The 11,339-nt window shown below is 37.4% G+C and overlaps 2 protein-coding genes across 7 annotated transcripts in view; both read left to right on the top strand.

The window, feature by feature from the left end:
• LOC123309331 (transcription factor SOX-13) overlaps nt 1-5,258 on the top strand; it is a 345,241-nt gene extending 339,983 nt beyond the window's left edge. For all 5 annotated transcript variants that reach the window (XM_044892394.1, XM_044892395.1, XM_044892397.1 and 2 more), the window contains 4 exons: nt 180-428; nt 2,330-2,843; nt 3,246-3,668; nt 3,756-5,258. In XM_044892394.1, coding sequence (XP_044748329.1) covers nt 180-428; nt 2,330-2,843; nt 3,246-3,668; nt 3,756-3,988 — 1,419 coding nt within the window. In that variant the 3' untranslated portion in view covers nt 3,989-5,258. The remainder of the gene's footprint in view (nt 1-179; nt 429-2,329; nt 2,844-3,245; nt 3,669-3,755) is intronic.
• Nucleotides 5,259-9,430: 4,172 nt separating this feature from the next.
• LOC123309878 (UMP-CMP kinase-like) lies at nt 9,431-10,579 on the top strand. 2 transcript variants are annotated; one of them, XM_044893173.1, is made up of 2 exons: nt 9,431-9,540; nt 9,928-10,579. In XM_044893173.1, exon 2 carries the CDS (start codon nt 9,946-9,948, stop codon nt 10,567-10,569), a length of 624 nt encoding a protein of 207 aa, XP_044749108.1. In that variant the 5' UTR covers nt 9,431-9,540; nt 9,928-9,945; the 3' UTR covers nt 10,570-10,579. The 2 variants fall into 2 exon arrangements, with proteins under 2 accessions (XP_044749108.1, XP_044749109.1); XM_044893174.1 differs by having other exon boundaries at nt 9,477-9,547.
• The last annotated feature ends 760 nt before the right edge of the window (nt 10,580-11,339 follow it).

Below are 11,339 nucleotides of genomic sequence, written 5' to 3' on the forward strand. Positions count from 1 at the left end.
ATCCCGTTCTTCGGACAGCTGTCATTTCAGCGATCCGCGGGAGCGCAGTTCTCATTTCTTCAATTACATCGTCGATAAATTCGTCTGTTAACTACCGCACCAACCGTATATGTACATTTTTTCGCCCTGTCTAATAAATACCCGCTCGGATTTTAGCTCACGTCCCTATTCCTTTGCAGAACCCCCCGCAGCAGCAGCAGCAGTACAGCAATGAGACCCAGAAACAGCTGGAACTCCAGCGCAGGCAGCAGGAAACAATGTTGCAGCAACAGCAGAAGTTGCAGGAGCTCCACGGCCAGATACAGGCGCAGTATGCCGCCAGTGCCGGTGCGGTGGGAGGGCCGCAAGGACTTATGTTCCTTCCGTTCTTGGAACACCTGCGGGCACTGCCTGCCACTTTGCCACCCAAGAACGCCCTGACAAATCAGGTAGGTACAGTAGGATTCACATCGTAAAGTTCGAGTTGAATTGGTTGGGCGACTTCAGTAGGCTTTATTTTTATTATGATATAGTGGTGCTTGTCGGTGCACCACAACTCTTTTCAATGGGTCAAATGGTTCTTATTGAGTAAAATGGATGTTTTCCGACTGTGCTACGAATTCATTGACTAAAGTCATAGGACTCGGATAGATTATGCTGCAATTGACAACATCGAATGGGACATGTTTAGAATAATTCTAAAATTACAGCCTTCATGATCTTCTGTTCGGGTTTTATAACAACTGGCTGGAGCCTCCGTTGGCAAATTTCACAAGAAGGTTTTGAAAAAATAGATCAATTTGTTCCCATATAGATTGACGTTTTATCAGAAAATTGGGATATGGATAACTCTGGTAGGCTGGCCTTCTACCAGAAGTTTCTGAACCATTTCATCGAAAACCTGAATCACATTTTTGGTGATTCTTTTCTTTAGCGCCCAACTCTGACTTTCTGATGAAGCGGTTTAATTTTTTTGGCTTCTGTCACCTCTCAAAATGAGAGTATTTGGAGTAAGCAAAAGCCAGAGAATGTTTTCATTGAGGCACCACAGCATTCTCAAAATATTGGAGTTTGGTGTGCTGTTAGCCAGAGATTAACGATGATGTTAGGCCCGTTTGCACCAATCCCCCTTAAAAGGAGTACTTAACTAAGCCTCGTTTAATTTTATTCCCAGTTGCACGACTGTGGCTTAACAGAATCTTAAGTAAGGGGTCCTTAAATTTTTATACCTAGTGATATTTCAGTTTTTTATTTCGGTGCAGCTTCATCCTAGTCCAATAAAGCCATTTTTTTTTAATTTTTTTTTACGGTCTTGTGTGAATTTGTTTTACTAATGTTGAAAAGGAACATGAAGAAACATGTCCTTATTGCCCTTGTTAGTACGAATACGGTAAATGATTGCCAAGCAAGTGGTGGTAATTTACGAAAGGCACTCAACTTCTCAACAGAAGAAAAAAATTTGTTGCTGACTATAGTATTATTTGGGACACCAAATTGAAAATTAAAAAAGACTGGTGACATTACAATAAAGGCGAAAGAAAAGGCATGGTATTCAGTAATGAATTCATTCAATTATCAAAATCCATCAAAAAATGGGAAGTTCTGCAGCCAGTTCAACAAATGATTTTAGGTCAGAATCCCGCCCTTAAATACCTAAGTGGTCATTACAGGAGCGCTTAAATTTGAGGCTAGCTTTAGCCATTTAAATGTCACTCAACAGTTGGTGCAACGTAATTTGAGCTAAGGGTTCATTTTAAGGGACACTTAACACTAAGTGCGTTTGGTGCAAACGGGTCTTAGATGAATATGTAAGAAGTGGCGTACATTTCTTGCAACCAATTCATACAATTGCAGAGAACTCTGAAACCTGAAACTCATTATGTTGTTAATGGTTTAGTTATAGGTTTCCATCAAGTTTTTGCCACATCATTTCAATATTCATATAAAGAATTCAACTTATTGAGATTTATACTGCGATTTATTCATATCACTGAAACTTATTCACACACTTAATTGAAATTGCAAAAAACAATCTTTCAAGTTTCATGTCTTCATAGGTAAATGTCATCTAGATTTACATATTTTCATTTAGAGAACATGAAGAAATTGAAGGAAAGAATAAGTTGTCACAGAACATCAACCTTCGAAATTTCATAACAATTTTTTGAAGGCACATTGAAAAAATTTGGGAAAGAACCCTTCAAACTAATGAGAATGCTTTGTTTCGAATGGATTCTAACTATTTTTGTCCACATAAGAATTTCAACAATGAATGATCAACCAATCAAACATGGCACCATTCTCTACGTCTTTCAAGTAGGCATTGAATAAAGGAAATATTTCTTTTCAGATGCTTCCTCCCCAACAGATACCAAATTGGACAGCCCACCTCACACACATGCAACAAAACCCCAATAATCTGGACAAGAAGACTCCTCCGCTGCAGCGCACCCCTTCGCCCCAGGTTGCTCCAACAGACCCTGACGCACCGCTCAACCTTACCAAACCCAAATCATGCGGCTCGGAATCCGCAGGCTCCAGTCCCCATTCCAGCTCCACGCCAATGGGTTTTCCTCACCACAACGAGCAACCGGTAGCAGCGACTGCTCCAAAGTTACTACCCCCTGGATTGGTCATGCCAAGGCCTTTCTTGCCATACGCCGGACTTCCTCCACAGTTCAGTCCTCTACCGCCGAATAACGACAGGAAGATGAACAAGGAAGCAGGGCCGAACGACAAGCAGCAGCAGCATCACTTTCCGTTGCATATGTACGGCCTGCCAACGCCGCCTAATTTGGGCGGAAGACCCATGAAGGACGATGGCGGTTTCAAGGAAGAGACGGACTTTATGGCGGCTTGTCATAGTAAGTTACCTTGACTGCTTCAATTCTGTTTTCATCTAGAGATAAGATACTATCTTTACGCCGTTCTGTTGATGCTAAATCTTCCAAGATCATCTTGGCTATGTCAGAAGATCCAGGCCTGACTTTGCAACTGCAAGGTCGCTTACCACAAGCTTAATATTCTCAATATTCCTGTCTTAGAAGCATCTGAATATGGTTACAAAAACGATTCCCTATTCGTGAAAGTGTGTCTTGATTTCACAGTGTCCATTCTTGAAGAAATCTGTATTCAGTACTAAAGAATAACAGCCATAAATTAAATGGTTATGGTAGTCATCATGCTCGATATTTCACTGATCACTCTGGAAACGAAAATTAGCTAAACCGTTTACGGAAGTTGTGTTAACATTAATTTTTTTTCAGTGTGGGGACCTGACCAAAATTTCAAGATGGAGGACAATTCAGAAAAGGCGAAAATCATCAGGCAGCAGGCCAAACGTGATTCCGAGAACAAACCCCACATAAAACGTCCAATGAACGCTTTCATGGTATGGGCAAAGGACGAGAGGAGGAAAATCCTCAAGGCATGCCCCGACATGCACAACTCCAACATCTCCAAGATCCTTGGAGCTCGCTGGAAGGGAATGTCCAACTCAGAGAAACAACCCTATTATGAGGAACAGAGTCGGTTATCGAAGCTGCATATGGAGAAGCACCCCGACTACAGATACCGACCCAGGCCTAAGAGGACCTGCATCGTGGATGGAAAGAAGATGCGAATATCAGAGTACAAGATGCTCATGAGACAGAGAAGGCAGGAAATGAGGCAGCTTTGGTGTAGAGATGGTGAGTGAACTTTTTGCGGAGAAAATGTTGAATTTATCACTGATCGATGATTTAGGTTAACTATTAAGAATACTTCTGTTGTTACAGGTAGTGAAATGAGTTTTCCAATGAGCGCTAACGATATGGGCGCGGCCAGTAGTGCTTCCGGCAGACCATCAGTGTCGCCACCGATGAATTTCCTGAACGGTGGTGCTGGACCAAGCTCAGAGAGCTACTTCTACCCAAAGGACAGCCACTCACCAGACGTGATGAACTTCTCCAAAGATCATCCAAACTCCATGAACTATGAGACGAGTAGTCCAAGGAGAGAAGAGGACTGAGGGTTGGAGAACAGGGAAAAACTCTTCCCTTGGTACTGATTCCGCGTCCCTACGCCCCAAAAAGGCATGCAGAACTCGTGAGAAGTAAATCTAGTGAATTTCGAAAAGCGCGTAGGCTACTTGCAGCATATTGTAAAGACGAAAACATCACCCATGTTTTCTACCGATAAACCTAAATAATTTCTTCGAATATTCGAAAATAAAAAAACGTGTGAGTCATCACAGTTAGGTGAAATGGAGTTGACGGAAAAGTTAATTCTTTTGTTATGTTGATGAGACTGTTAATGTGAGAATAGTCGAATTGAATGAACCCAAAAATGATTCCAGACCTGTGCGCCTCGAATGGGATTTTTATAATTTGTACTAGAAAAAATCGGATTCGCTTTTCAATTCGAAATTAATTAATGATCGATTGTCTTGAAATTTTCCAAAATATCATATTATATAATACTGGCAATTAGTTCATACTCTTCGTGCCATTTTTGAATGTGTATATCGAATATAATCAATGGATTGACATTCAAGCAAATTTTACCCATACTCGGTGTTGTAGATGTATTGTTATTGTAGATATATTTCTGAGATCTTCAAATTATTTATTACGAATTACCCAGTAAGTAATCCTTTTTGACCTCGTTTGTATATTCTTGTATATTTTGTATGATGTCGAGCCACATTGCATCACTCATCAAACAAACACGAGCCTTACTCTTTTCTTTCTTTCTAGTTATTGTTCGTTTTTGTGTTACTGCGAAAATACAATTTTTTATTGTAATACGAAAAGTTTCTCATTCAATTGGTTTTATTTGTTCACTATTTCGCCGATTCTCCCGACTAAATTGAAGAATACTGTTTTAATCCTATTATTTTGGATGAGAGCTTCAAGTCTTTTGATTCAAGTGCAATGTACCTATGATTATTATAGAGATGGTTTTTCTGTTCTGAACCTGTTGAATGTTTATAATATATATTTTAGAGCCAGTACGTTAAGTATACTTATTTATTTCATGTTTCTTCTTTTGTACAGTAATTCGAATAATATTTTAGAAATGTACAAAATTGTGTAATATCTCCATTAAAAGAATGTAATGGAAGTTGATTAGTTATTTCAAGGAAAAGGTAGTGAACAACCAGGGATTCTCATCAAAATTGCGTATAAGCATTCGAATCCATGTTCGATAATATTTTATCTTATCATGTTTTTTCATTTAGTTCCATCATATCATTATTTATGTCGATAGAAGATCAATAGATTATTTTTGTTTAGAAACCTTTTTTTACTTGATTCCACCCCGAACCTCGAAACTAGTAGACACTTTTATGATCAAGTGCTCATAAAAATCTTTTGCGGACCTCTGTCCAGGCCTCCAAATTCTGAGATGCGAAGTTATGAAGGTTCCGACACAATATGCTGCAATCATTGAACGATTGATCGATCCTTGAGGTTGGTGCACCAGTGTTCAGTTGAAATTTGATACTATCGCTTCGAAAACGTTCAGCATATTTCAGCTATGTGAAGCTGGCACCCTCAAATGCGATTTTTGGACCAAAAATTTCAGGGTCGTTTGTCCATCGTAAGTCCATTTGTCCACTTTTTTTTTATTTGTCTAGGTACCGTTTTAGAGATATCGGAAAAGAACTTTTTTCGGTTCATTTTCTGAGCAGCATCCCCAAATCGCAAAAACTTATTTTGGATGGTACAGATAGTCCACTTTTGCCACCAGATTTTTTCATTTGTCCACCCACAGAACCATAGAAATCAATCTTTGAAAATTTTGGAAAGTGTGAGTTTCTCTTTCAGAATATGTATCACAATTCCATCCGCGGATACTTTTATTGAGAGATAAACGACCCGAAAGCTGACCTTCGAAAAATCCTGAAAAAGATGGGTACAGTCGAAAATTCGTCAAGACCGAACGGCTGCATCGAGCTCCATGAAATCTTCAGATTTTTAACTAGAGGAGTGGCTCTTTCAGAATAAGTATAACATTTCCATTTACGGTTAGTTTTGTTGAGAGAAAAATTACTCTAACGGTGACTATCGAAAAATTTCCAAAAAGATGGAATCAATTGAATTATCGTCAAGACCGAACGGCTGCATCGAGCTCCATGAAATCTTCAGATTTTCAACTGGAGGAGTTGCTCTTTCAGAATATGTATCACATTTCCATCTAGGGATATTTTCATTGAGAGAAAAACTACTCTAACAGTGACTAACGAAAAATTTCCAAAAAGATGGAATCACCGAAATACAGTGCCAGATATTCGGAATTTTGATATGGAAATATAGGTTTTCGAACACGCTGATTCCATTGCAAGCAATTTTGAAAGCCTATACCCGCTCATTTAGATTTTCATCCTGGAAATGGCATTTTTCAAAAATTGGAATTTTCAATCTGCGATATCTCCTGTTATATTCGTCTGATCCAATTTGGATTTCCGGTTAGATAATCAGCGTTGCCTAGGCTTCCACCCTAGCACAAAAACTCGATTTCGAAAATCCCAATTTTTTTGGTCAAAAATGAGCAAGGGTTAGACCCCCCTAAAATGACCTATTTGCTACTCTGTCTAAAAATAAGGATGTTCTATTTCTGTCCTAGGATATGGAGTGCATAGAATTTGTTTTGAAGATTCTAGAAAACCAAACAGTTGATGATTCAATAGAGAATTGCACTCCAGAGAGCTTTTCGAAGTCAACTCGAAAATGAAAAGTGGAAAAACAAAAAAAATTATTTTCTCCTAAACAGTGTCAGATATTCGGAATTTTCGTATGGAAATATGGGTTTTCGAACACACTGAATCTATTGCAAGTAATTTCGAAGGCCTACCTCCGTTCGTTTAAATTTTCATCCTGAAAATGGAATTTTTCAAAAATTGCAATTTTCAATCTGCGATATCTCCTGTTATATTCGTCTGATCCAATTTGGATTTCCGGTTATATAATCAGCGTTGCCTAGGCTTCGACCCTAGCACAGAAACTCGATTTCGAAAATCCCAATTTTTTTGGTCAAAAATGAGCAAGGGGTTAGACCCCCTAAAATGACCTATTTGCAACTCTGTCTAAAAATCAGGATGTTCTATTTCTGTCCTAGGATATGGAGTGCATAGAATTTGTTTTGAAGATTCTAAAAAACCAAACAGTTGATGATTCAATAGAGAATTGCACTCCAGAGAGCTCTTCGAAGTGAACTCGAAAATGAAAAGTGGAAAAACAAAAAAAATTATTTTCTCCTAAACACTGTCAGATATTAGAATGTTTGGTATGAAAATATAGGTTTTCGAACACGCTGAATCTATTGCAAGCAATTTCGAACGCCTATCTTCCTTCGTTTGGATTTTCATCTTGGAAATGGCATTTTTCAAATATTTCAAATTTCACTTGAGAATTCGTCAAGATCGAACGGCTGCATCGAGCTCGATAAAATCTTCAGATTTTCAACTAGAAGAGTTGCTTCTTCAGAATATGTATCACATATCCATCTACGGGTATGTTTATTGAGAGAAAAACTTCTTGAACTGTGACTATCGAAAAATTTCCAAAAAGTTCGAATCACTTAAAGAATCGTCAAGACCGAACGGCTGCATGGAGCTCCATAAAATCTTCAGATTTTAACCTAGAGGAAATGCTCTTTCATAATATGTATCACATTTCCATCTACGGTTAGTTTTGTTGGGAGAAAAATTACTCTAACCGTGACTATCGAAAAATTTCCAAAAAGATGGAATCAATTGAATTATCGTCAGGACCGAACGGCTGCATCGAGCTCCATGAAATCTTCACATTTTTAACTAGAGGAGTTGCTCTTTCAGAATATGTATCACATTTTCATCTACGGTTAGTTTTATTGAGAGAAAAATTACTCTTACGGTGACTTTCGAAAAATTCGGTAGGTAATGTTATTTTTATTTATTTGAGTATTTTGATTAATATTTCTCTTCCTCAAATTTAATCTTCTTACATTCAAAAATACTGCTTTAACAAAAGCAGGAGCGTATCCAGAGTAGTGCCCTAAAAAAAGAGTTTAGGGATAATTTTGTTTTGCCTCCTTCCCCCTATAATTCGCCCAACGGCTGGGTGCTGGCTGCTGGCCCTTGCTCCCCAACACTTCTTTTGTTTATTGAGTTTCATATTTTTATAATTTTAGAAATAGTGCTGACATGGTTCTCCCGACAATTACATTTTTGTAGTCTTATAATGGCACGAAGTACTTGCTGAATAATTTTTTAGGTTTTTTCATTATCAAACTTTGGGAAAGGCCAAAATAGCAAACAAGTTAAATAATTATCAAGGAAGTACAATAGTTTCTAAAATGAAGACTCACAGTATGTATTCGCTCAAGAAGTGTTTTCCTGACAAACATTCCACTTCTGAGTGTCGTATGCGCATCCACCAGTTACAAAATTAAGCAAGTTCGAAAGACTTCTACACCAAATAATATCATGGTTCATATCAGAATCTATAGATATTAAATACCAATTACAATTTATGAAATACTGTGTGTTATATGTTATATATGAATGAAAAATTAATCATGCAGTTCTATTCAGAAAGTATAAATTCCTACGACCGCATAGAATACTTTTTCTCCACAGAAAGGGAAATTGAACTTCTATTTTTCTGAAAAAAGTTGTTGGGTGAAACTTGAAAATCCAATTATACATACTGCTTTTATACACCGGTCATTGTATGAGGAGATGCTCGGCAACTTCTTCGATAACGCTGGTGCTGTTTCTTAGGGAGTATTTAGAAGGAAATCCCACCAAAAGAACTTTCAATTGCGCACCAAATTCAAAACTGTCAAACAAAAATTTGAATGGCTGGAGCAAGAATTTTTGAAATCACCTGATATGAATGATTGCCGAATCATTTGAAGGGAATTAGGCTTGTAAAGCCAGAAAAGACCTCAAGCAAACAAGAAATCACGAAATCGGAAAGGTTCAACTTTGAAAATTGCAAAAAAATATATTTTAAGTCATACATAATTAAGTTGTTTGCAACAAACGAATTATGACTTTTTAACCAAGATACCCATAACTGGAGTATCGTTTATTTTTTTAATGGAATATAATTGTTGTCAATAATTAACCACAAAGGTAAAGGTCAAACTAATTTTTCTAGGAAGGTTTTTTCAAGTACCTATATTAAATGAATATTTCTGCGAAATTCAATCGTCTGGTTATTGTTTTTCAATTTTTTCATTGAAAATTAATATTCTTCAATAGATGGAATTGATGCGGTTAATACAGAAGTGCATTTCTGAAAAACACAAGTAAATCCTGGTGCTGATGACATTGTTTAACGTGAAATGTGGATAATTCGATAAAGCCATAAAATGGATATCAATCGATGGTCGTTCCAATCATCCGAATCTGAATCTAGTGTAGCTCTTTCTTGAAAAAGTCATCCGTTATTAAAATGACAACTTCCTTATGACAAATTTGGTCTTGTCAGAATCGATCAAAAAACTGTTATTATCAGAAAAATGGAAACCACCGATGAACAACAACTACAACATAGCTAATTTGACTTGAAGAAAAACCAACAAATACAGGTTATAAGTAAGACCCAGCTTTGATATGAATTCTTTATAGAATATCAATCTTTAGCAAAATTTTAAAATCATGCTTTAAATTGGGAACTACAAACTGACAAACGGTTCGCTATCTAAAACGAGGTTTGCAATAAAGAATAAACGATAATACCTATTAGGGTTCGTTTTCGTTACAAGCGAACATTACAGTTTTTCAATCTAGATTTATCTCATGGGAATCGCAACTGTAAAATATAAAAGAAAATCTCAAAAAGTATGTCATTTCTCAAAACCTCAGATGACGCATAAACCTTCAAGAGGTTATTTTAGGGTAAATAAGTAGGACTTGATGATTATCAAGTAAGTTTTGGTCCCTATACTTATTCGATGTGACAATCTTCTTTCCAGATTTTCAAACGATGAACAATGGGCACCAAAGTGTTGAAACCGAAAGTTATTTTTGTACTGGGCCCCCCTGGTTCCGGCAAAGGCACCCAATGCGTCAGATTAGCCTCAGAATTCAATTATGTTCACCTATCTGCAGGGGAGCTATTGAGACAGGAGAAATCTAAGCCGGACTCCAAGTACAGAAAACTAATTGACACATATATGAAAGAAGGAAAACTGGTACCAGTCGCGATCAGCTGTGGTCTCCTCAAAAAAGCTATGTTCGAGTCTCAGAGGGATAAGTTCCTCATCGACGGATTTCCCAGAAATAAGGATAATGTTGACGGTTGGAACAAAGATGTGGCAGGTTATGTAGATCTGCAATTTGTCTTGTTTTTCGATTGCCCCCTGGAGATATGCATAAAGCGGTGTTTGAAGAGGGGTGCTGAAACTGGAAGAGATGATGATAACGAGGAAAGTTTGCGGAAAAGGATAAAGACTTACATTTCAGAATCTAGTCCTATTATTCAGCATTACAATATGTTGAAACTTGTTCATGCAGTTGACGCGTCTAAAGAACCTGATGATGTTTATAAAGATGTTAAGAACCTAATGTTAAAATATAATCCAAAATCGTGTTATTTTATTCTTTTCCAGTTCTAACATTTTGTTTACTTTGTGCTTTGGATTTGGGGATAAGGATATGTCAATTCTTCAAATTTTGTCAATATGGTGAAGACTCGTCCATAAAAATTATATTGTATCGGGATTGAGCGATAAAAAAGAAGAACAAAAAGCAGCCTTGTAGATTTCTGGTTTAGAAGTCACTCAGTGTTATTAATCGTCTACACTACAACAAGATTTTTAAGGGATTTCAGACTTTTCGCTACTTGACAAGTTTTGTTTCTATGAATAATGAGAATGAGAAGCCCTCAATCATAGACATAGAGACTCTATGTCTCTATGTCTATGCCCTCAATGGATCTTGCAGTACGCCTCTTGAAATACAGGCAGTGGAGACCTACCACAAGACTACAGTCATAGAATATTTTTGGTGTTGGGCATTTCGAATCAACTGACTTCAACAGGACTGTTGAGGCACACAAGTGATGGTTAGATTATGTTGCAATTGCTGTATAAAGCCCGTTTGCAACAGCCGAGAATTCTCTCGAAAATTTACTCGAGATTTCATGCGCCGTGAATTCTTTACTGTTACATACGCACTTTCGGTAGAATTCTCTGTTCAGTTGCATACAAAATAATCTCTGCCGTTTTCTTACCAAAATTTGGTAGGGAATTCTCCGCTGTTACAAACGGGCTTTATAAAAAATTGACCATTTTCGACAATCGACATAGAGGCTCTATGTCTATGTCGGCAATGTACAATTTAGTTTTATGATCATAAATCATAGATGGTTTGTTTTCATCTCAAG

Source organism: Coccinella septempunctata, chromosome 3 (assembly GCF_907165205.1).
Source record: "Coccinella septempunctata chromosome 3, icCocSept1.1, whole genome shotgun sequence".
NCBI classification, from domain to species: Eukaryota; Metazoa; Arthropoda; class Insecta; order Coleoptera; family Coccinellidae; genus Coccinella; species Coccinella septempunctata.

Coding starts and splice junctions, on each gene's coding strand:
- LOC123309878 (XM_044893173.1), top strand. CDS start 9,946: ATGGGCACCAAAGTGTTGAAACCGAAAGTTATTTTTGTACTGGGCCCC.